At 44.5% G+C, this 24,448-nt stretch overlaps 1 protein-coding gene across 7 annotated transcripts in view; it reads right to left on the bottom strand.

The window, feature by feature from the left end:
• Nucleotides 1-5,810: 5,810 nt before the first annotated feature.
• PHC2 (polyhomeotic homolog 2) overlaps nucleotides 5,811-24,448 on the bottom strand; it is a 1,003,431-nt gene continuing 984,793 nt past the window's right edge. For all 7 annotated transcript variants that reach the window (XM_069610853.1, XM_069610856.1, XM_069610854.1 and 4 more), the window contains one exon: nucleotides 5,811-15,108. In XM_069610853.1, the coding sequence (XP_069466954.1) occupies nucleotides 14,954-15,108 (155 nt within the window). In that variant the 3' untranslated portion in view covers nucleotides 5,811-14,953. The remainder of the gene's footprint in view (nucleotides 15,109-24,448) is intronic.

The following is a 24,448-nucleotide window of genomic DNA, read 5'->3' on the forward strand; positions in this document are numbered from 1 at the left end:
CCAGTTCCGGCATACCAAAAAACCTCAAGTTGGAGCAACGTTCCCTATTTTCTAGGTCATCCAGCTTGAGAGTGACCTTCTCCTCCCGCCTCTCAAGCTTAGCCAACCTCATATCAAATTGCGTCTCGAATAGGTCTGCCGAGGACTGGTTGGCCTCCAGTGCCTGAACTCGATCTTCCACAGCGTCAATCTTCTTATCCAAGGAGTCCAGACGCCAGTTGACATCCGCTCGAAAACCTCTTATCTCATCCAGCAGGACCAACAAACCCCTGGGATCTGCTGAGCTGGGGCCCTCAGTCTGGCCCGGCTGGCCTCACCCCTCCACTCACTCTGAGACTCCACCAACGTAGTCCATGCTCCCGCAGCAGTGGCTCATATGGCTTGGAACGCCCCACCAGACACACCCGCATCGATGACCAGTTCAGCACCAGTCCAACAGAGTCTTTGGGGGGAGGACCACTCGCCCACCACGATCCTCCACTCAGAGCGGCCACCCCCACTCCACTCCCCACTGCAGCCCGGGTTGAGCCTTCCGACAGCACCTCACCGCCTCATCACAGTATAGCGGGAAGGCACGACGAGCCCCACAGGCCTCCTACCCGCTTCCAGAGCCAAACCTCCCACCACGCTGCAGTTGACAGGGCCATCGTGCCTCACCAGCCCCTCCGCTAAGCGTCTGCTCCAAGGGGTATGCCACGTCGGAGCTCTCTCATAGGCCCGGCAGCCCGCTCACCCGTCCACAACGCTCGATCCCCAGATGAGCAGAGAGGCAGTCTTCGTCCCAAATGTCCCTGCCCCAGTCAACACCAGCACCCTGTCGTAAAGCAAACTCCCGAGGCACCGACCCCCTCTCCCTCCACATTCACCAACCTTCAATGCGGCGAGGAGAGAGGCCGCCCAGTGGCCCTGACCTGCACTGCTCGCCACCCCTCAAAATCACTCCCCGGGAGGGGGCGGGGGGGGGAAGCACTGCCAATGGAAGCGCTGCCAAGCTTCACCAACAGCAAGGCCGCCGGGCATCCACCAGCCAGGATCCCGCGTCTGCGGGGGCTCTCCAGTTCCGCGCCTCCAGGACCACTGGTGCCCGCCCGCAGCAGCCGCCCCTTCCAGGCACAATCACAGCGGCTGCAAGGCGGGAGCGCGGGGACAGGAGCAGACAACTCTGGCAGCAAGTCTTGCGAGGGATCGAGCTCCGGCCCTCTCCCCCCTCGCAGAGCCACTGCTCCAATAAGACCCCGGGGGCTGGCTCACTCGAGCGCTGTGCGAAAAGGCTCCGGGCCACTGCAGGGGAAAGGGGAGGCAAGCACAGCCGACGATCCTCACAGTCCTCCGGGGGGAGGGGTGGCCGCATCGGGAGGATCAACACACGCCAGCCACAGGAAGGCCAGAGACCCCCTTCCCCCACCAGGATGAATCCTCAACTACCGCGGAACTGCCGGCGGGAAACGGACCACACACAGCTTCCCCAACCAGCGAAACAGGCTCAGTTCTCAGGTGTCCTGACTCCACCAACGATCGGAATTTGCACTCAAAGAGTGCGTGGGGGGTCCGCACAATGCCTGGGGGGGTCGGAGCTCCTCTCCTGGGGGTTTAAGAGGGGCTCGGACTCTCTTTTCCGGCAGCCTGGGGAGGAGATCAACGGAGATGCTTCAGCACATCTCGACGCCCCCTGGTGGCTGACGTGATGTTTTTACTACCCCTTTTCCAAGTCCCCAAACTTGAATCCCCCCTATACCTTGTGGGAGACAGGTGATCGCACGGATGGTGCCGGTTGATCCGAGCCGTCACGAGTAAATCGAGTGAAGGCGGCGCGGGAACCTCGATCCTCGGGGAGAGGCTGAAAATCTACAGATCGGAAGTAGAAGGAAAGGATGGGTGTAGGGAAGAACATCAGCAGAGTAAGATACATGCACACAAAGGAGGAATAACGAACTTACGAAGCGTGGCTTAGATAGGAGTAGCAACGTGACTTTGCTCTAGACTTGCAGTCAGATAGGAGCTCCTTGGCAACAGGGGTGGAACTAACCACTTAGACATCCTACAGGAGACTGGAACACTGCACCTCCTCAATAACACCATCTTGGGAGGTAAACATGAAACCAACCCGATCCCTTTCCATCGTTGCCATAAGGGCCATGCCACAGGGCTTGTATGCATCCATTTTCAACAATGCAATCAGTACTTCCCATTTGCTCATATTATCAATGTCTGTTTGGTACTTTTCATCTGCTCATTCTGTTTTACACATATTCGGTAGACCTTTTCATCATGGGTCAACATATCATTTTTATCTTTGGTTTCCCTCCTTGGTCTTTCACAAGGTTGTATTGAGGATCTCAGACCCCAGTCCCACTGTATAGGGTCTTTGGGACACTAGCCGACAGTGCTTCGGCATCCCAATCCTTTGCCTGGGCTCACCTACTTTCTGTGTATTGCTTCTCATGCTCTAATGGGTGCTGTCGGCATCTTCAGTGAGCGTCTGCACTCCGGATGACTTCCCAGCCTCTCCAGCCATCAGAAAGCATGACTTGTTTCCTTGTTTCCTCGCGCTCCGGGAGTTTCTCCAATGTGCGTTGCTCGCTGGGCTGCCCTCTCGCACCTCATAGCTGTCTGGACTTCTGCTCTGCTGCCGTTACCTTGTTCGGCCATGAGCTTGGGAACTCCATTCTCCTCTTCCCGGCATGGTTTTGAACTATGTTGGGCCAATGGTACTTTCCCCAATGACCAGACAGCTGTTCATGGTTCTCATGGGGAGTGATCATCACTCTTCGCCTCCTTCTCTTCTCAGTTGTTACATTGTTTCTGATGCGATGCTGAGAAGGTTGACATTGAACTTCATTCGGAGTAGTCATCACTGCTCCCCGATTCTTCCTCGTCTTAGTTGTTAATAACCTAGTCTTCAGGGGGCATTGTGGAATACTGGAAGCAGACTTGGTAAGAGGTTCCCGGGAGATATGCCATTAAGGCATGAGGAAGAGAGGGAGCCTCCATAAAAGAGAATGGGGGTATGTGACTGGTTCTGATGATACCATGTTATCCCCGAGTGTCACCTCCCCCCCCTTGGTCCTCCCTCATATAGCCGACCCAAGGGTCAGGATCAGGTAGCGGCTGCTGTCCCCATGAGAAGAGGCAACCTCGGGAAAAGGAGTGATGACATCATCAGATTGTGACAGGATCCTCCCTATGCCACCCAAGGCCCATCATACACTGGCTTAGGGAGGCACTTGGCCCAGAATGTCCCTCTCCCATCGTCCACAGAGACAGGGAGGTTATTTCGTCAAAGGGATCAAATTGAAATTGGTCAACAGGATAATGCCCCGACTTTAAGGGGCCTTCAAACAAAACCTGCCAACCATCATCCTTTACCTACAAAGAAAATACCAATGCATGACAGATACAGGAAATGTTGCTTTCTTAGATAAACTAACCACTTCCTGAAACTCTTTCCATGACCAGTTGACCCTTTCTCACCTCTTGTGCATCATAGCTCCAGAACGCACTTTGCAGAAAACTACTTGCCATCTTAACCAAAAATCGCAAATATCCAGAACAAAATTATCTCCTCTGCCAACCAGCTCTACCTGTCTATTCCATCATCCATAAAGTCAATTCCCCTCCCCTACTTCAGTGACCTCCCTTTTTCTACCAAATAGACAACTTAACCTAAACAAATTAAAATATACTTGTGTACCCTCAACCGCTCCCACAAAGCTGACCAAAGTGTGTGTGTGTGTGTGTGTGTGTGTATATATATATATACACACACACACACACACATACATATTATGGTTGGGTCCACATTTGTTTGCAAGACATACCTGGTTTGCTGCCAATGTAGAATGACAAGTTTGATTTTGCAAATGGCAATGTATCAACGATGAACCCAGGCAAGTTAGGCTTTGCATCAGCCGGAACCCTGCATTCCATCAGCACTCCTTTGAGAAACAGCTTTAAAGATATGTACCACTGTACACATGGTGGCATAGTCTTGAATATGCACCTTTAGGAGTCAATCTAGCAGTTGTCCTTCAAATGAATACTAAACTCAACTGTGTGATGGAGCAGCCTTTCTACGCCCCAAGCGCCGTGCTAGATCAGCTTGAAATTAAAAATGTTCATGAAGGACAGGATCGAACTACACTTACAATTTTATTTTGAACTGCATCTATTGTTAAAACAGCTTGTAGGACAACCTGCAATATCAAAGAATGTTAATATTAAAGGATATTTTTGTACCGCGGACTATCACCACCGGAGTGGTCCCCTGGCGGCTCTGAAAAAGGGAAGAAGGGGGGGTGAGTTAGTGGGAATAAGCTGGAAAAGTGCGAGAGAGCAGTGATGTGCTGTTGCCGGCCTCAGCCCGGTGGGTCCGTTGGCTGGGCTTGGGGTGCTTTCCGTTCGGTAGCCGTCGTGTACTGTTGTGCAAGTCTATGTATGTTTGTTTTGTTGTTGCAGTGTAGTGAAGTTTGCGGTGTGTTGTGTTCGAGAGTTGTGGTTATTGTTTGTTTAGAGTTTGAAAGGTGTATGCAGAGGGGTGAAATTGTTAGTGAGTAGGTTATTGATTAATAATGGCACGCTTGGCCGGCGTATCGTATGTCAATCATTGAATCACATTACTATCTAGATGCAACGCAAGCTAAACTTAGGAATTCCATCTATGTGCGGCACATGCTAACATTTCCAATTCTATCTAGATGCGACGCAGGCTAGGTTGAGGATTCTAAGCATGGCACATGCTAACATTTACAATTCTATCTAGATGCGATGCAGGCTAGGTTGAGGATTCCAAGTGTGGCACATGCTAACATTTCCAATTCTATCTAGATGCGATGCAGGCTAGGTTGAGGATTCTAAGTGTGGCACATGCTAACATTTCCAATTCTAACTAGATGCGATGCAGGCTAGGTTGAGGATTCTAAGTGTGGCACATGCTAACATTTACAATTCTATCTAGATACAATGCAGGCTAAACTTAAGGATTTACATCCAAGTGTGGTATACGCTACCATTTACAATTCTATCTTGACGCGACGCAGACTAAACTTGAGAATTCCATCTAGGTGTGGCACATGCTAACAATCACATTTCTATCTAGAAGCAACGCAGGTTAATCTTCATAGTTCGCTTTGGGTATGGTACTAGGTAACATTGTAATGCAGCCAATATTTGCTGTCCAGCCATGAATAGGTTTAGGCTGGTGGTCACATCTCTCTCTAAGAATGCATGGTGTAAGTCTGTGGCAGTCTAGGTTATGGAAAGGTAAGTTAGAGTGGCAGGAGCTTTCTGGAGTAGAGCAATTGTTCTACACCCCACCTATGCCAACACTTACAGTTTTTGTCAGTGTCTGGTGACTGCAGCTTCATTGGCTTCCCCTGTGGACACCCGCAGACCCGTCCCGGAGCCGCCCCCTGCCTCGGGGCCCGCAGCCAAGTGGGCTGCTGGGCAGGGCGCTGCCCAGGACAGATTCAAGGTAGGGAGGGGTGGGCCAATGGGAGCCTGGGGGAGGTTGAGGGTGGCGGGACAAAGCAGGGGGAAGTGGCGGCTGGAGCAGGGAGGCCGCGGGGGACACGCTGGGGGGTCCCTAAAATGTTGAAAAGGGGTCAGGAGCACCCCACAGGCACACGCCTACCTGAGGCCTGGATGGATGAGAAGATGAACGGTGGGTCCTTAAGACGCTCATGCAACTTGTGTATTAGTTTGAATTTCACCTAGTCCCGCACCACTTTCTGAAACATTTGAAAAAATCTGCGCTCAAATTAACACCAGGCTTGAAACCAGGGCACCAAGACAGAAACCCGAAACACAGCACGTTGGTTTTTTAATGTTTATTTTACAAAATGCTTATAAAGAACCTCATTTTCATATTAACCCTGACAGTGAAACTAGACAGGATAGCACCAGTGGAGTTACAGGCTCTTTTTAGGCAGACACTTGATAGGGTCTGTGGGGCTAGACAACAAATCTGTTCTGTGATTGCAATACTGATATTTTGTAAGGCGATGTAAAAAAAAAAAGAAAAGAACACAATTTCATTACAAGGTATTGAACTGGGAGTTCACGGGCATTTGCAACAGGGAAGAGATTGGTGTTCTTAAAAAATGAAGAATACAAAGTCTATTAATAGTCGAAGAAAAGCTTACCGGTTGGGAAGGACAGGAATTTGCCCGCCAAAGAGGTTGAAATACATACATTACAACACTATCTGCCTTTAAAGAGCACACCTTACAAACAGAATTGGAATATTTGAATCCCGATTTTTAAGCTACTTTTGAACTGACATTTTGGACCAGGATGTTGAAGTAGTGTGGAACTGCTTTGTCTGCTGCCCCAAGTGTCACTCTACCGCAGACACATACACGGCCAGACTCCTACAAGATGATATACAAGTAAGCTTACATTTAAGCCAATCCAACCCGTCACCACGGCTGAGACACATGACCCTATTGTGATGTTTTGTAAGTCACAGTATATAGGCATTAGATACTGGGTTCAGACACACACCCACCACTAACTAATAGAAACAATACTTGAAAGCTCATTTTCCAGTTTAAAACACATATAGGCATGTTAATACTAACATAATATCTTCTGTTGCAGAGCCTTTTGGTTTATAATTGAACCCAGAAATGGTGTATTGCTATATAAGCTCCCCAGTACTGCAAACATGGATCCTCCAATTCAACCCCAGAAATTGTGGCCATTCTCTGCAAGATTACTAAGAATGACCATTGTTCCCCAATAAATGTCCCAGTGTATGAATGCACAATCCTTGCAATATGCTGTAGAGATCAATACATCCACAAGCAGGCCAACAAATACAGTGAAACAAGTGCATTGCCCTACTCAGCAGCTGGAAGAATTCAATTGTACCGTCTGTTGGGAATGGAAGCATCGTTCCAGGAAATAATTAATGGTTTATGGTCCAAGAGCCACGTTTAAATTAAATAAAACGACACCAAACAAAACACAAGTGATGCCCCATGGTCCATCCAGCTTTCTTCTCATGAGAAACTGCATTACTACTATCAAAACACAAAGACGATGCAGTTTCTTCCACAGGATCACCTGGATGGAGCGCCTTACTTTTTAATGTTAACTCCCTTACAGATAAAACAATGGCTCAAGGAAGATTCGCATTCAAAATAAGGTTGTTCAGACCTAGCAGAGATACACAAAAGAGCCAATGGCATAGTTGCAGATGTAGTTACCCCTAGACTGATCATATCGAGGTACACTGAGAGACATACAGAACAACAGCCTGGCTCAGGTTCGATTATCTCAAGGCCACTGAGGCCAACTAGAAAGGGCAACTGGTGGCAAAACTCTTATTGTAAACTAAGGGAAAGAACAACTTGTGAATCCCACTGTACACAGACTACGGACAGAACATCCACAAATCAAGCAAGAAAGACATGTTGCCTATCAAAGTAGGGCTATTTTCCTGAACTTTGAAACAGGTAAATACTTTAAATGTTGAGGAACATACATATGCAACAGCTCCATGTCCAGAAGTGTTCTGCCTAATACAGCTCTGGTTTTGTCTAATATGCTACAGACTAAGATGTCCCGATTCATTTTGTATTCTAATCACGTGTACATTTCATGATAACAATCTTAGGTTAAATAGTTCCATAGTATCAAAAGCAGGATAAACAAATCACAAAAGTCAGAACCAGCTGACATTGGACTAGAGCCATACATTAAAGAAACGTTTGGACGAACTGTGTTGATGTGCAATGGCTGATGTGTTCTGTGGAAACTTAATAATGGTTTTGTTTTGCAGTCATAACAGCAATAGCCTGACTAGCACTGAGCAGATCTCTTGGGGCTGGGACGATGAAAATAACATGCGTTTAAAATCTCCACATTGTCTGGTAAAACCAGCAGTGACAATGGAAAAGTCCATGGCAGTGTAAGTTTCGTGTGCCTTGATTTTTGGTCAAATGCTGCCCCAAAACTTTGTCACCAATAAAACATTGTTTTCGGTGTGGGTCATCCAACCAGCCATCCTTTTGAATCCTATGTGGCATCCGTTGCGGAAGGATTCTGTGCTTAGTGCAAGTATTAACACTGGGTAAGACTTTACAGTGGCAGCAGTAACAGAAGTGATGAATAACGAACAATCCATTATTTCATTATCTACATGGCTTGTTACTTTGGAAAGATTTTCATTAGACAGTGTAGTTTCAATGGATTACACACAAGATATTGTTCAGGAAATTATAGAATGCAATTCTTAGTGGGACTGATGCTCTTAAAATAAAGTGGAGATTGGTCGGGATTTAAAATGTCCTACACTCAAAAAATCATATCCACCATCCTTGCTGAACAATTTTACTGCCATTAGATGTGTTCAATTTCAAACAGATTTTGAATGATTAGAAAACGGACTAATGTCAAACTAGCACCTCTCCCCAAAATGGACACATACAACAGAGCATGTGTTACTCCATGCATGTGCCAGGGAACAAAGGTTTGTTTAAAAGCAGTTGAATGGAGCAAGAGGTCTGCAGCACCTATTCCTATCTGCTTTTTGAGGGAATCTTGGAGCACCCTTAGAAAAGTATATCCATGAGTGCCTCATCCTTCCCTAGATTCAAATCAACTGGAAACAGACTAAAATTAACTGGAAATAACGGGTTATGGTGAATCAGACTCTTTTTCCCTTAATCCCATTACGATGAGGTCGATGAACAAGGACAAACAGATTCTCGAACCAAGTGGCGGTTTTGGTTTCTTTCCATTTGTTAGATTTATTTCACACTGAGAAAGGACCTGCAAGAAATATTAACCGCTTGCCCCAAATCACCCTTGTTTATTACAGTTTTTCAACTATTCAAACAAGCGCGTAATTGGATGAAAGTCCCTTAGCAAAAGCTCAATAACAATGGCGCAGTCGGTCAGATTTTAATGAAAGAAATTGTGCTAAGCCGGCAGCCAAATGGAAACGCCACCCATTTAATTTTAGTAGACAACCAATGGAATATTTACAAGTTGTTTCCGGAACTATTAACAACGCCTTAAAAACAGGGACAGTTCTAGAAAATGACAGTTTGTAGAACATTTCTACTGATCTCTACCTCCGTCGCGCCTGTATATATGCACGCACTGTGCTCTTCTACTCTCTTGTTTGAATATTTGTGTGCACTCACTTTAAAAAGAAAGGCAGAAATCCAAATCAACTATGAATGTTGGTTAACACAAGATCAAATTGTGAGTAAGAGAGCTGGAGTGACAAAGGGCACATGTGAGAATTACCTAGATAGTGTCATCCACTGATGGAAACGAATTTCCATACAGTGGATACTTTAATTGATCGGACCTTGGAGGGCAAAGTGGAGTATTAAGCAAGCAGGATGTAAATACAAGTATGTCGGATTTAGCATTAGGAAATATCAGGAATAAGGCAAGTGGCAACACAATGTTCTTTAAAGGATTATACATTTTTAGAAAGGCAAAGGTTGGATGTTCTTAGTATTTGGATAGCCCTTTTACCCTTGAGCATCCTATTGCCGATAGAAAATTGTAAAACATATCCTCATAGCCTTGCTGATTTTATGGATTTCGTTTTTTGAAGCAAAGGAAGATACCCTTTAGGAAGGAAGTTCCAAGTTATTTATATTGTGCCTCCTGGCGCAGAGGCATGGCCATAGTACATATTGTTGCCATGTAGCAGAAACCAGGGTTTGGTTGGTGAAGCTGAACAAGTGAGGAGGTAATATAGAAGTCCAGACATAAAGCACTGAGCACATATTGTTTGCCCACTCATTTTGATTTGTATTCCATCAACTGAAGTTGTTCAAGTTGGGATGGAACATGGTCTGTCAGCATATAATCTATCACAAAGCTTTGAAAAAAGTCCTGGGTAGTCAATATATAATCGTAGATGCATCTTATCCATTTCACGCATAATCTCAACATGAATTCAGTGAGGATTTAGACAATGGACCAATATGAATATTAATTTTGGTGCACATGAGGGAAGAGTCGGAGGACTACTTTACTTCTATAACAAAACCTACAGGGCTCACTTCACGTACAACCGCATGGCGGAATGTGAGGGGTAAAGTTCCCCTTGCAGCTCGGGGGCCACAGTTCTCTACTACACGTTCCATTCACAGAGCAACGTTTTGCGGAGCAGAGAGGACTGGGAGTCAGTGCCAGGGAATCAGAGACAACACCTTCACGCAAAATAAGTGCCGGGTGAATTAGACACCCACACATGCATTGGTTGGTTGACCACCTATGGGTGGGAGGCCAGGGTTAGCCCCCCTACAAAAATAAACACATTTGCAATGATTTTATTTCTACAATTACTGCTCCATTTCCACACACCGTGGGTAATAATAAGCAGCGCTCAGATACCTGAGGGTTCGTAGCGCTATATAAATGCCAAATTATTATTATTATTATTATTATTATTATTATTATTATTATTATTTCAGAGGAAGAAATGTAAATAATTCAAAGAAATGCTCAAACCAAGCTTGGTCGTATACACTTGGGCAGCATTGCACTTTCCAATGTGTACAGTTTCCTATAGGGAAATCGAGTGCAGAAATGTTGTACTGAGTTTTGAATTAAAATGCGCTTTGATCTGCGTCAGCCTTTCCTGCAACATGCCCCATACCTTCATTGTTGATGTAGGCTGATTCACAAAGATAAAAAAAGACGACGCACATTATTTTACATGAGCAATTTCACTTTTAGGAATCGGCTTATTAAACAGAACTCTGCAGTCTCCACTTGCGCTCAGAAAAGGCCTGCACACGTGAAGAAAACACTTGTTCGTTTTATGCCCTTTGTGACTTGAAACCAAGGATAGATTAATGTTTATTTTGAAAAATTGTACTTTAATGGATTTTTAAGTTCCGAATAAAGTTAATGATGATGATTAAATTCACTAAGAGGCATTCAAAATCTGAATATCACAGTGCACTGCTTTCTTACCAATCATATGGCTCTTTAACAATAGCGCAGGTTCTTCCTTGTGCAAGAGCATCAAAATGCACCTTTATGGCGGGACCAGGCAAAGAAATACTTTCCTGGAATATTCCAGAAGTCTGCAATGCCTGCAAAGCTTTAGCGATGAAAACATTGAAAAACACCAAAACAGGAGCAAAGATCAACTTTGAATGCCATTTATAAGGCTGTAAGGTGGATAATCTTGCTAATCAAAGGGTGGGACAACTGAACTAAGAAAAATAAATTGCCCAGAAAGAGCCTTGTTCTAAAAACATGCCTATATCCGCTTTAGTGAAAAGAATTGTGGGACAGAGCATGCATCAGACACATAGATTACAAGATAAGGTGGCAGACAATATGTAGTTTTATTGATCTAAAATATTAAAGCATTTTTCAAATGTTCCTGGCTTTCAAGTTCAACATAGAGTAATGCCCTTTTTAAAATTTGAAAGAGGGTCAATTCCCTTTGCCAGCTAAGAATTGTAGCCACGATCCAGCATGATGAGGGAGCTGCGGTATGAGATCGGTCCCTGCCATAATGACAAGGTAGCACTCTCAAGGAGCGGCCCATCCCCTCCCACCCCAAGAGGGCAGATTAGGGTTTTGGCACTGGAATGCCCAATTCATGTATATAAAATGTTATTGTTGCACTTCTCTTTCTCAATCCGATACCCTAGATTAAGTGACTTCCTTTATAGGGCATACATACTTATATTTCTTTATCTGCTCTGCTGTGCAAATGTGTGTACTGATCTTTCAAGTCAATATTTCCATGGTGGATGTTAAACACAGGTCTTAGATTAATCCAATATGCCATTAAGTTTTGTATGGGACCACAATTAATTTCTGACTGCACTGTATTTTCCAGACATACGGGGACGATTTTAACAGATTGGAAAGGCGTTCCTTCCCTTTAAAGAGTTGGAGATTTGAATGATTTCCACGCTATCATTCTGCCTTGAATGGTCTCTATTTTAGCAAGAGATCAATAATTTTCTGATTTATCGATCAGTGTCCTATTGTGAATACCCTGCCATTGCAAATGTTTTTCTTTCATATACTTGCTAACTTTTATAAATCAAACTGTGATCCAATCACTGATCTGAAGACTGCCAAAGTTAAACACTTACTTGCAAGAGGGAGGACTTGCAGGAATTATGTTTCAGTGCAGTCTAGCCATCACATAACATCTCGTCACGTGATAAGGTTGATTTAGTGCAAACAGTGTGAAGTATAAGTATCTCCTCTATGACACTGGAGAATGGTGCCGCATCGCCATGCCATCTCCTCTAGTTCACAGCCAGTATATGGCTCTTTAGACAGGACGTAGCACAGCATATGCTCGACTTTAAAACCTGTGCTATTTCGGCGCAGCACCAGAGATCATCAGATGCTGCAATACCATCTGAAATCTGTAAGACATCTTCTGGATATTGCTACAACCTGGCAAATGGAAAATACTTTTGTCGGCCATCTCACCTACTTTCTAGGATTATTTTCTCGTTATTTATGTTCAAGTGAGGCACTAGTTAAGGCCGTCTCGGCCACAATGCCGTCTAAAGATGAGATTAGGTGAATGAGGGTTAGGGCTTTTCTCCAAAGGGTAGGCAAGCTAATACAGCTCCTATGAAACTCAGTATCCCTTGGTTGTAGTAAGGACCAGCAGAATCAGTTTCCAAGGGTAACACTGTTTATAGGCTGGGATTCAGATAACTAAAGGGAAATATAGGCAACCCCATTACATAAAAAGACAGACGCTTGGCAACAAACTGAAGGAAGAATAATTGGATACTTTATGGTAGCAAGACAAAGGGATTTTTCTTGACTCCAGTAGCAGGTGTCCTTTCACAGCTATTTTCCAAGCTACAGACCAGCATAATAAAGATTCTACTTTAAAGGTAATTCCTCTCTGAAAAATAGGCTCTTCTGTTCGTGTCTACTTCCAATAGCCATAATTTCAATTGTGTGCATTTTTAATGTAGAAACTAGGGTTTCTTAAGTGAGAACCATTTGCTTGAGACGGTGTGCTGAAAATTGTCACGTTTTTGCACAGTAACTCCCTCGGATATCCAGAGAGATGTAATCACCTCAAAGATTTAGATCAAAGCTTTGCCTGGGGTTGCAGCCAAGGTGTGCCATGCTATTGTCTTTACTTAGATCACCTAACCAATGAAGCGTTTACAATCTATCTGGTCTTTAAGATTCATGTGCCTGCAAGGTGTGTCCTACTGCTACAGAATTTGCCACTATATGACAACCCATTAAAACCTGTATTTCTTCAGCTCTAAACTGTGGTGATGGTGGACTACCCTAGGAGGATGGAATGCCAACAAACCTTTGAGCGAGAGTAAATGCAATGAGTAGAGACAGAAACACAAAGTACAATTTCCAAAAACCTTTGGGACACATACAAGGGAACAAGAAAACTGAGAAAGCATAGATTGAGCTTGAGACCATGTCTGAAACGTGTTCCAAGAGAAGTCAGGCAGTGGGTGAGCAGGATGTGCCTGGTCGTCCCTGAACAGCAGAATATTCTGCAACTATGTGTTAACAGAAAAAGGACAATCAAATGGGTGTCATGGTTTTTGCATGTGAGAAACTGATTAATAGGTTTTCGGATTCCTGCACTACAGGAAATACGCAAGTCTAGTGCATCTTCTAAATGAAATCTATTTCCTCACATGTAAAAGGCAAGGAAAATCCCCCACTCGACAACAAGGGAAAAAAAAACGGTTACAAGGTGACGACATAAAAATCCAGGTTGAACTTGGATGAAAATAGGCGTGAGCAACCAAAACAAATGGGCAACTTTTATGAATACCAATTGGAGACAAAAACTCAAAAAACTTTTTGAGACGTACCTGGGTTATACATATTTGAAGGTACAGTGGCCCAGTAACAGGGGTAGAAACTACAAGCTGCACATTAAAACTATGTGATCGCGCTGGCCCACACATCATCCTGCACTGGATCTTACAAATCTGAAGCCATCAATGCTGCAGTCTGCTGCAGATCAGCAAAATCCTGATTTTTTTGTTTTATCCAAAAATCTACAAGTATTTGTGTTGTGTTGACATGTTCATGAAAAAGTAAATAATGTCTCAATTGTTGGGGTATCAAGTGTTGTAACAGACGTTAATGCATGCCAGTGGACCATGATCATTTGTGTGCCCATTCCCTAAAAACAAAAGAAAGTGTCCCCCTTGCCTCATAGAACAGACAATTGTACAGTCCACATGTAAGCTTCACACCCTGAAGAGAAGTGCCAGTACTGTTCATTAAATAAATTGAAGTCCTGCATGTCCGAATAAACATATTGAAGTCCTGTGAGAAGTGCCAGTACTGTTCCTTTTCAAGTCCTGAGTCGTTGCAACAAAAGTTATTTTACAATCCCTTTGCAAATGAAGTAGTACTGTACTCATTGTCTGACAGTATCAAATCATTGCAGCTGTTCAGGTTGTCGCTGTCTTCTTACTGAAGACGTAAAGGCAGTTTAAAAAGTTGTAACACAATCATGAGGACCTGATTGTTTTTACTGTTGCTCGTTGCTACATATTAAAATCTCACCGGAGTGAGCGGACAAAGGTCAGGTAAAGTTGAGGAAGCACCAACTGATGCACGATAACTTGACAGGCCCCATTGCTTTTTTAAGACGCAAGGACACATACTGATGAAAATCTTCTCAGTGCGACTTTAGTCCAATGCTTCCAGACAGCTTTGTATACCTCTCGGTTCCTCAGAGAATAGGGCCACCTTTGTGTACCAGATCCATGAGGACCCATGCCAAGCCCAATAAGCAGTACTACGAATTCGGCTTTGTCAATACATGGTTTTGAAGCTCTGTTTGTTTGTGCACCAGCCGTCAGCATCTTGTGAAGGTTTACATCACCCAACCCAATGAGTGGGAAGTATAGTTGGTTTGCTTTTTTAACGCACCTTTGCAACATGGCACAGTGGTATAAGTAAACAATGGTGGTGATCCAACTAGTTACGAGTCCTTCAGCATGCTTATTCTGGCGAAGATCTTCAGCGCAGGCCCTAGCTTGATGTTCATGGCACTCATTAAGTGGTCTTCCTTCAGGAGCAAAAGTGCTTGCCCATCAATCTCCTGAGCCCGGAACTCTTCAGAGATCTCCTGGCACCCTGGAGGACAGATGAAATGGAGATGCTTAAGTAGGCATACCAACAAATATTTGTGACAGGAAGATAGTCGTGAGATTAATGCATAGTAAAGAACACAAGGAAACCTACTTGTAAACTAATGGATTCTGAGAAATTGAATACTAAATTGTCTTTGGAGAGGTCATTCACAGTAAAACTGATGCTGTAAAAACTTATGAACGTAGGAAACATTAACAAATCGATTAAGTACACACATTTAAACTATATGTCATCTATCTTAAAGTGAACTTCTGAAGCAATAACACTAGCATAGTACACACTATTTTCTACCAGACAATTTGATGATATATGGCAGACGTTAACTTAACCAAAGGTAGTCTGTCATTTGCATTTGTTTAGTCGCATGATTTACTTAGCATATGCCGCCATCTCCTAAGTATTATAAGTTGTTTATTTCCAAAGAAAACACATGTCAACATGGGTGGTGGTGCTGCCACACTATCCCTACATTACGTGTATACAATCAACACCCTCAAGGTTCTTTTTATTTCATGCGTGGAGCAAAAGATACAGAGTAGGCAATGCTCTGCAGCGCCCATGTGGGTTGGTTGAGCGGGTGTATGTGTCTAAACAGAAGCCACAGAAAGACTAATACTGGGTAGGTAATAGGTCTACCCTCCAAAGAAAGCGGTGGGTGAGCTAAAGGAACAGTGTTAAACAAATGTTATAAAATAGTTTGACCCCCTTACAAATCAGCTCTTTCTTGAATGTCCAGGCAAAAGTTTTGTGAATATATGTACTGAACTCCATGTTGCTGGTAAGCAAATGGCATCTAGAAGCTAGAAGCACGCTTGTAATGAATTCCAATGCTGTTCCAGTAACTTATTGTACAGTGAGTTTTAGGCGTGAACAGTAATGGCTTGTGTGTCAGTTTATAGCATTCTTGCAACTTCAAATCCAGCATGCAATGGTGGGCTTGGTAACTGGTTCCTCTTCTGACCTGCCACAAAAGAAACTGCTCTTACGAGTGGAGTGACTGTTGAAAAACGTGACTGCTCTGCACACAGCAAAGACGCACAATGCTTTTTCTGCCGTAGTTTGTGGGCTTGGGAAAAAGGTTAGGAGTTCAATGGACTGATTGGCATGGGATGTGAAATGAACTTTGGTGAAAATATAGATGTGTTCTGAACACACCTTGTTCTTCTGAAAATCTGGCTCAACTACCAAGAACATCTAAAGTTCACTTATTCTCAGAATGGATGTAATAGCTACAATAGCTACCAGAAACATAACCTTGTATGTAAGAATTGTGAGCGACGATTTGTGGATGGGCTCAAATGGATCCAATAATGCATTGAGAGCCGTCTGGCGCAGAATGTGCTGCGGGTGGATATATGCATTTAACCCCTACGACAAACACCAACAGGCCTCTTCCAACACGATACCTTATGTTGCGATGTGGTGTATGCAGCTAGGTGAACCTTGAGAGTTCAATACTAATCATGCACAATCTATTGGATTAATTTGTTGTACCTTGTAAAACAGAACAAATATTTTCCACTTGTTAAAGTAACATGCTCTAGTGCTGGACTTTCGTGCCTCATGAAGTATGTCCATACAATGTTGCGGAAGGTTTAGATGCCCAAACTACTATAACTTCTGAAGCCAGGCTGCCAAGTGTTTTTTGATTTGTTATCTATTGATGCTGCTGTGTTAGGAGGATGTCCACTGGAATCAATTTTGAATAGCCATGTGTAGTAGATGAGAGTCCTGCACATGGTATATTCACATGAGCCTGATGAGAATCACTGTGAGACTTTGGTGTAGTGGCTTGTGAACTACTCTGTGGAGGAGCGAAGTCAGTAGAGAAGAGTAAGCAAATATGTCTGACTAGCTGATCCATACGGCATTGCCAAGAGACTGGGTGCGGAAAACGGACGTGGAGGTCGAGCCTTTTGCATTTTTATTTGTACAAATAAGTATGTTTGGAACTTCCCACAGTTTGTGTGCCTGTTTAGCTCCCCCTCATATTCCTGCACAATTAGGCTTCTGTGTCAATCCTTCGGTTTGGCATCACTTCTCCAAGAGGGAGTGTGGCCAGGGAGGTAAGGCCATTAACCTATAGTCCCCAAGACGGTGTTAACATGTGGGAGGACCTCATAGGGAGGAAATCCCCTCCTGGGGGGAAAAGGACACAAGTCTGAGATACAGTCCTTTTAACTCCCAACCCTTCAAGCTGACAATCCCACCACATCCACTTGGGGATAAGAACCTGGATCTGAGGCACGGCCTCGCTAAACCTCAATCCCACAATCTGATAATAACACCAAGTTGTTCTAAGGGTAACAATTATATCATGACTGAGCCTTAACAATCTTTCACCATGGAGATCCCAAAGTATATAAACAGCTTCTTTAGCAATGCAAACCGTTATTACTGCGATATCAGTTCTTTTAAGTCTGTCGGTCATGATGTTAAGAAGACTATGCTAGACCGATTGGCTAATTCTAACCTTTTCCTTAACAGGACTGAGATGAAGAAGACTGATGACAAAACAAACAGTATAGCTGAGTCAAGTACTTGGACGAAGAAGAACAGGAACCTAAATAATCCAAGAACTGGGACAAGTTGGCCTCGGGGAACAATAAAGATAAAGCATGTGAAAGAGTTGAAGGACTTGGGCCCAGACATTGCTGGCAAAATTCTATAAAAAACGACAATGGACTAAACATTGCACACTGAACGCGGGAGATATAAGCCTGCGTCGCTGATCCTGTGACAGAGAACTACAAGAGCAGGCCGGTGCCCAGCAGCATGGAGAAGAGGAAAAAGGAAAGCAGAAGGTGGCAGAGAATGCTGTTGCACGCCGGAATGCCTGTCATCCCAGGAAGCCCCTTCAATTAAGTCCTCAACAAGGTAAAGGGCGGCATGGTAGACCCAGAGGGCACGCGGGGAGGCTTTCTCAGAAGGTGCATGCAGTTGTCCCTAAGCCCCATTGCAACCATAACGCTTGGGTGGCATGGCAGGGACAGGAAGCCTATAACCTTCTCATCCTGATTTCAAGACTGAAACGAAGCCTGTTGAACGGCTTTCTCCCAACGTTCACCCTGCTTGCTCGGTACTGTACTCTGGTGAGGGGACTTTGAGAAGGGATGGAAGGAGTCCACCAAAGTTTAGCGAGAGTTTGTTCACAGCAAGACGATGCACTGCATTCAGACTCAAGGCACCAGAGTCTTGGCGGGTTGCAGCCCAGGAACGTCACAGCATGTCGTGGGATGACTTGAATTGAAGGTCGTCTTAGGACTGATTATGCCTGCAAATCTAAGGGAGGAAGTTGTCCTCTTCATAGCTTTCATGTGTATTTTAAAACGGGGTTAGGTCAGCAGCAGTACTTCAGCAGGCTTCTCCGGTTGCTGGAGGGGGCAGGAGTCTCTGGTGGTCTTCTTCGGTTCTTCTGTTCCAGTGGTCGATTTGTCTTTAAGCCCCAGGATCCTCACCTTTTATCCAGGAACCCAGCCAATCAATACTCATGCTACATTCAAACGTTGGGGGCGGCTGTCCTTTCAAGACAGCCAGCCTCCCAGTTGAACTGGTTCCATGCAGACATCTCGGGAGACAAACAGCAGCGTTTCAGGCTCCTCCCCCGCTTTCTGTCCTTGCAAACAACCTTAGAGCTCTGGCAGGCTTCACAAAGAAATCCTGCCGAAGACAAAAGTCAAACCAGGACGGCAGAAGAAAGACCAAGAAAGGATAAGCACACAAGAAATGGCCACCATTTTGGGACAGTGGTGACCCTTCCGTGTACAACCGCAGCTGTGAAGACAGCCTGCGAGTATAAATTACACAAAAACCGGTATAACACCTCCACTGCCACCAGCCATTCAGGTATGCTTGTAACTTCGAGAAATGTTACAGCAGCAGTGAGAAAGCGGATACAAGGTAACCCCCCTAGCACTCCACATAAGGTGGTGTGTGCTGATATCACAAAAAGAAAAGGTAAGAAGGATCTACAGTATCCCTCTATCCTTGAAAACAGTAGTTGCTTAAGGAAAATAAAAATATAAAAAAGAAAGCCCAAAGGGCTCCCAGCAACACTGCACAAAGGTGCTGTGTGCTGCAAAAGTGAAACACAGGTGTATTAGAAGATATGGAGGAAAGCAAGACTCCATAAAATCCAGGAGGGTCTTATCCACTCCTGGATGGATCTCTGGTTCCAGTCATGCATATTTCCTGGAGAGTCCATCGGCATTCTCATGTTAGGTACCTGACCGATGCTCAATGGTGAAGTCAAAGCCTTGGAGGCTAATGGACCACTTGAGCAGTTTTGGATTCTCCCCGATCAACTGTATTAACCATCTTAGAGGGTGGTGGTCAGTTTGAATTCTGAAAGTAGAATCCATAGAAGTATGCTGTAAACATCCTCAATGCTCACACACATATGGCAAAACATTTGCTTTCAATTCTTGCCCACCTCTTTTCTCTATTAATTTTCTACTTGGCTCAAGATTGCCCCAATTCCTGTATTGGATGCATCAGTCTGCACTAAGAAGGCCCAAGTGCAATCTGGAGCTCTCAGCACTGGAGCTTTACAGAGGGCATTTCTCAGCCCCTGAAGTGCTTTCTCACATTCTTCAGTCCACCTCACCCTCTTTGGTATTTTGGAGAAGATATGGTATATAGAGGGGATGATGTGGTTCCAGAGCCCTCTATGAAATTCCTGTAGTATCCTTTGGGGCCAAAGAAGGCTCTCACTTTTGTCTGAGTAGTGGGGAGGCCCAGTCTTGTACAACCTGTACTTTGCTGGGCAAGGGCTGTATCTCACCTGCTCCTACCTCATGTCCAAGGAAGACCAGACCACTTTACTCTGACCCACTTGACATTTGCTCGTCTTTATGGTCAAATTGGCCTGTTGGATAGCCTGCAACACCTGATCAAGATGGGAAAGAGATTCTTCCCAAGTGGGGCTGAACACTGCTAGGTCATCCAAATATGCCATGCAGGGGTTCTCTGGCCCATTCAGAACATGATTCACCATTCTTTGCAAAGTGGCAGGTGCATTTTTCACTCCAAAAGGCATGACCTTAAATGGATACGGGTCTTGTTTTTTTTTTTCCTTGGCATGGTCTGTCATGGCTCCAATAGTCAGATGTCAAGTCAAATGTTATGAGTAACTTAGCTGACCCACGTTTATCCACCAGTCCATCTGTCCTTGGCAATGGATGGGTATCAGTCTTGGTGACTAGGTTCAATGCCCTATAGTCCACGCAGAACTTTTATTCTTTAGTCCCTGTTTTTGGTACTAGTACAACTGGACTAGCCAATTGACTTGGAGTGTTCAATGTCAATTTGTCCTGTAAAACTCTTTGTTTTACTGGGCACATAACTAGAACTAGCTGGTCTGGAGTAAACTCCAACATGGTGGCTTTATGGTCATGCCAATGCTTGACCAGGGCTTGACCAGCCTTCAGGTTTTCAGAAGGTTCAGTCATCATGTGTGCCATCCTCTGTCTGAGGCCCAGCACAGACAGTAAGTAATTCGTACTGGCTTTGAAGGTGTAGCACTCTCCAGACCTTCCTTGATCAGTGCCAAAGGGCTTCTGAGTGGATGACCATAGAGGAGGTCAAAGGGGCTAAAACCCACGTGGGCTTCGGGCACCTCTCTGTAAGAAAAAAGAAAGCATGACAGTAGAAGGTCCTACTTTCTTCTAAGGGGTTCTCTAAAGCACCTATCATGCTCTTCATGGTCCTGTTAAACCTCTCCACCAACACATTGGTTTGGGGATGGTAGGATGTTGAGAACTTGCAGGAGACCCCACAGGTGTTCCACATTGCTTGCATGTAGCGGGAAAATGTTTGACCGCCTGTCGGATACTACCTTCTTAGGAAAACCTTCCCTGGTAAAAATACCAAGTAGGGCCTTGGCAACTGCCTGAGCAGTGACAGTTCTCAAAGGTATGGCCTAGGGTATTCAGTGGCATGGTCCACTACAGCTTGTATAAACAGGTTGCCTGAGGAGATTGGAGGGTCAAGGCAACCAACAATGTCAATCCCTACTGTAAGGCACTCATGGTGGCAACAGTAAAGACAGACAAGTGATCACAGTTCAAGGGTGTTTATTAAACTGCAAATGCAGGGTGGAAAACGCCTAACCTAAACCTGAATCTAAGATGTGAGCAAGCTTCGACCATCAAATGAAAAATAAGGTAGTCCTTGTGGCGTCTTGTCAAAATAAAAGGCCTATACTAAAACACCTATTGCCAAATCCTTACAACTAATTACAGAAATAGTGTGGCATTGGGTTTTCAATAATGAAAGAACTGTTCACAAATAATAAGTCAGGATGTGATTGCCAGGGGTCTTCCCTCCTCACGTTTAGTGCAAGGGACGAACTTACTTTTTATGACTCACTCGATCCGCTGCCTATGATTCACTGCATGCCGTGGCGAATGTCCAGCCGCACTCTGTGTCTCGCAGCACGGAAATGGTATTCCGGCTGCATGTCACGTGGTATTAAAGGGATCACGTGTCCGGCGTGAAGACAACGCACTGGGCACGTGATATGGAAGTCTGGCATTATGCGTCCTGATCTCTCCCACGGCCGCCTGGACATAGTCCGGCACTGTCCTGCCTGCATCTCGGCTGATTGAGCCCATTCTACAGGTGAAATGCTCCATGAGATGGTGCATTTCATCAGGATGTTGCAATGAATTATGTACAAACCGTGCAGACAGGTATCCAACAGTTTACAAATCCTATTGTTCTCAGACAATTCTCTTTGTACATTTTTTCTTGTGTTTTTTGATTTAGGACATCAAATACATTGATGCCCTTAGTCGAGATTGCGGTCAGTGAGGAACATGGTATTCAAAAGGATAGAGACAAGTTTGGATTGGTGATTTTCTCTGAGGATGTGGACGCCACATGCACGCCTATTGCCTTAGATTTTTCATAGAGCCATGTATTTTAGGAGCTGTAATTTGATGCAAATCAAGTGAGACCCCAAGTTAGGGTGAATCTCTCACACATGGCACGTCTGAGTACAAACCGTGATGGTAAAAAACAGTGTTGTACATAGAAATAGACAAGCATTCATGTAATTAATGCCAGAGAATGCCAGGGAATATTTTAATTCAGGCCCAATTGGTCTGTCTTTAGTCGAAATACCCATTTCTGCTCTCGTTTCAGTAGCAGGTTGGCCATGTCTCCCCCTCTTTCTGGGGCACTTACCTTTCTCAATAATGGTCCATTCCAGTTCTTTGGCCTGATGTTGTTTAAAGGTATAGTGATCAACCAAGGGCGCATTCTCCCGTTGGGTCCTTATGCATGACATGTGTTCCTGTATACGTTTTATAATAGGTCCCGTAGTCATGCCAATATACTTCTTATTACATGGACATTTTGTCATATAGATGACATTCGTAATGTGGCAATTAGTCATGGAGTTTTGCTTCCAGGGCGTTTTGAGTCCTACATCCAGGGACTTCGTTCGCCTTGTTAATGGACATATATTACATTGGCCACAGGGTGTGTGGCCAGACGGAAGTCCAGAATCCCATAATGTAGCTTGGGCAATGGCTTCATCTTGTGGCCTGTAGGAGTGTATGAGAGTACCTCTCAGATTTCTCCTCTTTTTGATCCCAAAACGGAGTGTGGGTAGATACACCGGGCCTATATTCAAAATAGGCCAGAGTTTAATGATTTCCCTCTTGATTTTGTTGATCATGTTGTTTGTGTCTTTTTAAACCTCAGCATAGCAGGGTCAGTAGACCATCTCTAGGTTATTAAACTTGCGTACACCCTATGTGACGTTTGATCCATGGACCTCTGATTTGCTGCTTTTTTATTAACCAATTGGCTCCTTGTCTCTTCCAAACACGTACACATAGTGGTATAGAGTGGTTTAGGGCAAAACGAGGCTGAATATATTACCACATATAGAAGTTGCTAGTTTGTTCTCTTATTCTATCACTATTTGATAAGCGGTACATCAGCGCTACCTAGTTGTAAGTGCACAAATGAAGTAGGGACAGTTAGAACTTCATTGTATCCTTTATGTCCTTTGCCACAGCCTTGTCTTTCTTGGTTTTTGCCCTATCCACGGTGGTTTTTCCTTAAACTGGATCCTAAACAGGCTATAACAAATCATGAGACAGATGTGTTTTGCCTGTTTTTTGTGTTAAAAAAGTCCACTGAAGTTTTGGGAGAGTTTGTTCATGGGAAGATGATGCACTGCAAAGGGGTCAGAGGTCCCATGGTATTAACGGTTTGCAGGCCAGGAAGGTCAAAGCATGTTGTGGGATGGCTCAACGTCCAGGTCGTCCTATGGCCAAATGGTCCCAACAGCCAAAGAAAAGGAGGAGTCCTCTTCGGAACTCCTATCAATTAGAAAACGGTGTCAGGACTGCAGTGGTCTCTGTGGTTGCTGGAAGGGGCTGCGTCTCTTGTTGTTGTCTTCAGTGTTTTCAGCTGACTGAAATTATGCTCGCCGGGAAGCGAGAAACACCACATGTACCGAAAGGTTGTTTCCCAACATTCTTTCCATATCATTGTTTTGATATCCAGGCCAATACGCTGACTACAAATTGTCTGGACAAAAACTGCAAGGTTTACAGCTGATTTCCAACAGCCGTGCATAACTATACGTTGTAAAATCGGACTACACAAGGTATCTGTTATTATGTAACTATATAAGTCCAGAATAGGACTCGACTAGGCCTGACAGGCCACCTTCTTCACCTTGAAGAAGTGTTTTTGGTCGAAACACATGTAGGCTAGCTTTTCAAAAAGATTTAATTCGCTCATTCAGTGTCAATTTAATTTGTTCATCCATTGTTAATGTGACAATACACGTTTGTAGGCCATCTAAGCTTGGATTGTCTAGTGTTAGGACTTCATAAACCATTTTTGTTAACCACTACAACTTTTCCATGCGCATAGTTGCCTTAGGTATCCCAATACTGTTTAGGACACCCACTTCTGCCCTATGGTGTTGTGTAACTGTAGTTTGGTTTTAAGGCATAGGTTTGTGGTGGCTGTGCTTTAGGTTGTCCACATTGACAGCCCAATGTTTCTTTTTGGAAGCCATTGGGGTACCAATGTTTTTTTTTTAAATCCTACCCCCAGCTATGTTTACTTGGGCTTCTCTTTGTCTAGTGACCATGAGGTGGCCTCAAAATGGCCTGACCATGTGGGCTCTTTTTGAGCCCACCATGGCAGCCTGCATACTGGTCCTCACTGCTGTTTGGGCTAATAGAGGTCCCTGGACTAGCCCGCTTACTTTGCATGCTGGTGTATGACTGGGTGGCAGTCCCAGTGACCAACCAGTATTGTCGGACATCTGACCCTCTGCCCCAGCCCCTTT

The sequence above is a fragment of the Ambystoma mexicanum genome, chromosome 8 (genome assembly GCF_040938575.1).
Source record: "Ambystoma mexicanum isolate Mex_15411 chromosome 8, UKY_AmexF1_1, whole genome shotgun sequence".
Lineage (NCBI taxonomy): Eukaryota > Metazoa > Chordata > Amphibia > Caudata > Ambystomatidae > Ambystoma > Ambystoma mexicanum.